We start from the raw sequence: 5,983 nt of genomic DNA on the forward strand, positions 1-5,983 counted from the left end.
AAGCATCGAAAAATTAGTTGTAGAACATTTACTAGAGGCCGGTCTAAGTATGTCTGATATTTTATCTTGACAGGTTGATGACTTTTTTTTTTGCTGCATGGATAAAAATTTCATCAAATGTTTTCTATAAACTTGTCATTGATTCCCATACTTATAGTTTTATTTTCTTACTTGTGAGTTGCTGTATTCCTCTGTTTTAAATTTTATGTTTGCCATCAAATTCCAGTGAGAACAAAGTTTGGTAGTTTGTTCAAATGTATTAGCCGTGAAGCGAAGTGTTTAAGCTTTCTATGGAATCTTTAGTGTTGGATGGTGGTCTATAATATAAGTGTCAATGAGACAACTCCCAATCCAGGTCACAATTTGCAAAAGTAAACCATTATGTGTCAAATATGGTTTTCAACATGGAATTTTGGCTCACAACGAACAGCAAGCTTAAAAAGACCCCAAAAATGACTAGCGTAAAAACAATCCAACAGGATAACCAACGGTCTAAAAAAACAAAAACAAGAAAAAACAACGAGAAACGAGAAGCATTTATGAACCGCATCAACAAACGACAACCGGTGAACATGTTCCTGACTTGCGACATGTGCAAACAAATAGCGGATCCATAACTTTTTGTAAGGGGGCACTGACCTAAGGGGGGACCCACTCCAGTCATGCTTTAGTGATCATCTATATAATCAACCAAACTTTCCCCACAAAACATATACAAGAAATATCAAAAAATATAGTCACTTATAATTTAATTTATTTTTATTTATATTTTTACCTGAGATTACCTGTAATATGAATGCGATCAAATGTAATAAAAAGCTGCGCGCAAACGTAGTGCGCCCACACATTGACAAGTTAAACTGACTAGCTTGTATGCAAATTTTCGTTAAAAAAATTGACGTGGGATCGGTTAAAAATATTGACGTGGGATCGGTTAATAGAATTGACGTGGGATCGAAACTAGTGTATGCCACTAATACAATAAAATAAGGAAGGTATTGTTCCTTGCCAATGACTGTTGTGTCGAAGATATACCGAAGCTTATTTGGCGGCTGCGATTGGCGTCAGCTTTTTGTATATCACATGTTTATTTTAATACATGTATAAATTGAAGTTGGTGTTATGCATAATACGAGTAAAACTGAGTTCTACATATGTAAAACATATAGTTTAAACATTAGTGAAGCATACAATGCTCTAGTCATTTTATCGTGCTCTTATTTCATATCAATTAAATTGGGCCGATATTTAATTTTTCCTTTATTAAAGTAGTAAAATACCAAATATTGGCAATGCTTAATAAACATGTCAAGGAATATCCAAGCATGCAACGCGACGCTTTGTTCTACAACGTCACTATTATGATCTTGGAAACGTCCACTTTTGATTTGCATCTTACTGCAAGTAAGCTGTATCAAAAGATCATCCCCAACCATGGGAGCTATGCTAACAAAATTGAACTGTTGTAAAAATTGCAGGAAATCAAACAAGGTTCACCCAACAAGGAGATCAACTAACTTTGTTTTGGATGAACCGTCGCGACAAGAAGATCGAACTTCAATCGATATAATCAAAGACTTAACAGACACTGGATTCATCACACAGAAGACAGGAGGGGTTAAATTTTCTGTAGACTTATTTCATACCAGTCATGAATCAAAAACACCCAGACGACTTCCGCCCTTAGTTTGTCCGGAAAGACAAAAACTTAAAAAAGCAGACACCACGTTAAAACAAGGTAAATGTTTGTATGCATTATTTTTCACATTATCTGTATGTTTTACTCAATAATATATCAAACAATGTAGAAATTCATTGGCTGAGTTTGTCAACGTATATTTGTTCCACCTAACAGAAGTTCCACTGGAAACTTTGTTATAAACAATGTCATAATATCTATTCCTGTTGGAACAAATATTCTATACCATTTGTTCCATTAGGAACGTATACCGTAATATTTATTCCTGTGGAAATAATATTCCAGAATATTTTTTTCCTTTTGGAACTTCTATTCCGTGACAAGTTGACAGTTCCCTTTGAACCTCTCATGTCATGCGTAAATTGTCAATAAAAACATTATTTGAATGGAATTAAAGTAACTGGCTATGGATTAATATTTGTAATGAAACATACATGCAATGTTATCTTTTCAGGAAACAATATCCAATATGACAGAGAAGAGAAAGACCTAATGACAGAAATAAGGAGAAACGGGGCACTGGCTGAAAAGGGTAATGTTTAAATACAAAAAGATTGAAAATTAGTCAGACAAATATATAAACCGTTTAAAAAGCAAAACGCCATCAAAAGATCAACAGCTGTTTGTAAATAAGTATGCGTTAAACACAGGTCATGTAAATTATCTTTAAACTGTCAAAAATACATTTAAAATGTATCATGTAAATACATGTACTTCATAAAGAGTTTCAAAGGCGTGATCAAGCAGATTTTTTTACGGGGAGGGTTGATAATACATAAAGAAGGTCTCGTCTCAATGGGGGTTTCGATCTCGCTTACGGTTTTGTCAGATTCCCGTATCCCGCTTACACTATCATTGACTACGTAAGCAATTCTCATTTGTCATTTCTCAGGTCTCGCTAGACCTCATTTCCCGTATTCACGACATAATAATTTGACTTTCACGTGTCATGCTTACAAAATTTCGGCAATCCCGCGTAACGCGTATACCCCAATAAGACTCACAATAAAGTTTCTGTGTTCTGTTTTACGCTTATATACAACGGTATTTATTTACTTATTCGTGTAAATTATCATATTTTATTTTCAAGTTCTTACAAGTGAAATAGACTATATGCTTGAGTATGTAAAGATTAGAAAGTTCAAACAGAAAGTGTACATTGCTTATATTAGTTTATTTATTTATTTCCTTATCATTCTTTTTTTTTCTTTTGTAAAATATTGAATTACAGGAAATTATGTATTCCTTTTTCATAGGCAATACTGCAAGGAAGAGCGAAGAGCGAAGAAAAGAGGTGATTGCAAGAAAAGACGCAATCATTAAAAGAAAAATTAGCAAAACAAAAGAAAAACTGAAAAAAGATGACAAACGAACAGAACAGATGAAGAAAGGAAAGCAGAATGTTGAAATAGTTGAACATAGTGAAGAAGTTACCGCCGTTGCGGGAGACAATCCTCCAATTGTATCTATGTAAATAATAATTGTATGAAATAAATATATTTTTTTGTTGTATATGAATAGATATTTGTCTTACAGAGGCGGATTAAGGTGGGGCCCAGAGGGCCCCGGCACCCCCCTTATGAGAAAAAAAAATTGGTTGCTTAAATTGGGAATTACTGAAGCGTGATGAAATCGGGTCCCTTCTTAGGCAGCCAGTGGGCCCCCACTTATGAAAAATTCTAGATCCGCCACTGGTCTTATCTAGCAAAGAAATTGTCATGCATCTTTAGTGAGCAATTACTGCAGTCCAATAAGATGTGTATTCTTGACTGTAAACATAATAGTTGCTTTTCTAGAGGCAGGTAATCTCGTTAAAAATGATTGTTCTGATTGTGGGTAGATGTAAAAAAAAAGAAAAAAAAGAAAGAAGATGTGGTATCATTGCCAATGAGAAAACTCTTTTCAATGCTACAAGAAGTAATATGAGAATAGATTTCTCTCTTTATATAGCTGTGTTTAAAAATAGACAACCTTGCATTATACCCTGAGTTCTACTTCTAATCGGCAATGTTAGTTGGTATAGTTACGGGTAAAACTTAATACACCACAGATGATTGTAACCAAGTTTGGTTCAATTTGACCCATTAGTTTTAGAGGAAAAGAAAATTTTATATAAAAGGTTAAATGAAGATGATGTTGACGAGCTACGATTGGTCAGGTGAGCAGAAAAGGGTATTATATTAAAGTTTAAAATGCTGCCAATTTTGTAGTTTGGTTATAAGTTACCAGTGCAGTTATCCATTTGAAATAGTCCATTATTTTTGGAATTCCTGATTTTTTACTTTGTCTAATGCTTGAAATTTTGCCACTCTCTCGGCGAACAATCTTTATCAACCCATAGTTTTAAAACTTCGCCGAAAGAAACGCAAGTAATCTAGGCTAGTCTGAAAGTTTAGACTAACGAGTGCTGTCCCTTGTATTGATATCTACGATCACACTTGAGACATTAATCCTAATATAAGATTATAGTATAATAGTCCTAGATCAATCCAAATATAAAAATAACAGTCTGAATGTCATTTATAAAAACTATATGTTTTTTTCTTCTTCAATAAATGGCACACTTTTTGTTAATCCGGCATATGGTTACTCTATATAACTTGATTAGTTTAATTATTTAATTCGTATCTATATCCGTTTTACAATCGCTGTATCACCCCTTGCATCTATTCATATAGCCGCGTCTTATCATGTGTGTTGGTAAAGTTTGGTGATCTTAATAAGGCTGTTTTATGGCAAGCCGTTTTGCTATTTATGCTTACTTCAAGATATCTCATAAAATTTATAAGATATCTTATATATAGATATAGGAAGATGTGGTGTGAGTGCCAATGAGACAAATCCATCCAAATAACAATTTAAAAATTAAACCATTATAGGTTAAAGTACGGCCTTCAACACGGAGCCTTGGCTCACACCGAACAGCAAGCTATAAAGGGCCCCAAAATTACTAGTGTAAAACCATTCAAACGGGAAAACCAACGGTCTAATCTATATAAACAAAACGAGAAACGAGAAACACGTATATATTACATAAACAAACGACAACTACTGTACATCAGATTCCTGACTTAGGACAGGTGCAAACATTTGCAGCGGGATTAAACGTTTTAATGGGCCCAAACCTTCTCCCTTTTTCTGAAACAATAGCATAACATCACAACATAGAAAAACATGCGATAAAATATCAATTGGCAGACTTAACTCAATCAAAAAACGTATGATTACACAATGAACGAATAAATTTGATCTGCGATATCTGAATAATATAGTTTATAAGATATCTTATATAGTTTATAAGATATCTTATATAGTTTATAAGATATCTTATATAGTTTATAAGATATCTTATATAGTTTATAAGATATCTTATATAGTTTATAAGATATCTTATATAGTTTATAAAATATCTTATATAGTTTATAAGATATAGTTTATAAGATATCTCATATAGTTTATAAGATATCTTATATAGTTTATAAGATATCTTATATAGTTTATAAGATAATCATATAATTTATCAGATATCTTATATAATTGTATTTATAAGATATCTCATAAACTATATAAGATATCTTATAAACTATATAAGATATCTCATAAACTTTATGAGATATCTTATAAAATTTAGGAGATATCTTATATAATATATAAGATATATAATATATTAATGGAGATATCTTATATATTATATAAGATATCTTATATATAATAGGAGATATCTTGAAATTCGAATAAATAGTAAAACGGCTTGCCATACTGTTTGGTGGTATTTTTTTATGTTTGTTTGTTTGTGAGATTAACATTCACCATTTACTTTACCAAATTCTGAACGTGTTTTTTTTAACAAACTGTCCGGGGTTGTCGTCAGTAGCGAACAAAACGCAAAATTTGCAATAAATTTCGTCCTGTGAGGTTGAATAGACAATGCACGGGAAATAGTACAGCCACGCAAACAATGTATAAGAAGCATCTTTTTAACCCGTACATTTCACGTTTATGAAAAGGAAAAAAACTAGGTGGATTCCAGTTTTCATTTAGAATGTTATACATTTGAGCACTATAGTTCAGGACTGAGGTCTTCATCTACATCTACATAATACTTCTTAACTCCAATATGTTGAAGATTACAAGAAGGCACATACTAGGGAAACAAATTAAAAACTAAACATATTTACAATAATTGCAAATAAAAATTTTTGTGTGTTTGTATATAGATAAAAAACATGATTTGGTTTAGCAATACATATGTGGTTTTGCACCAAACTTAAAAGCTTCTAAGTC

At 32.3% G+C, this 5,983-nt stretch overlaps 1 protein-coding gene across 1 annotated transcript; it reads left to right on the forward strand.

Moving 5' to 3' along the window:
- Positions 1 to 1,372: 1,372 nt before the first annotated feature.
- LOC134709286 (uncharacterized) lies at positions 1,373 to 3,173 on the forward strand. Its single transcript, XM_063569489.1, has 3 exons — positions 1,373 to 1,738; positions 2,154 to 2,231; positions 2,956 to 3,173. The coding sequence occupies exons 1-3, from the start codon at positions 1,435 to 1,437 to the stop codon at positions 3,171 to 3,173; spliced, it is 600 nt and encodes a 199-aa protein (XP_063425559.1). The 5' UTR covers positions 1,373 to 1,434.
- The last annotated feature ends 2,810 nt before the right edge of the window (positions 3,174 to 5,983 follow it).

Source organism: Mytilus trossulus, chromosome 1 (assembly GCF_036588685.1).
Source record: "Mytilus trossulus isolate FHL-02 chromosome 1, PNRI_Mtr1.1.1.hap1, whole genome shotgun sequence".
Lineage (NCBI taxonomy): Eukaryota > Metazoa > Mollusca > Bivalvia > Mytilida > Mytilidae > Mytilus > Mytilus trossulus.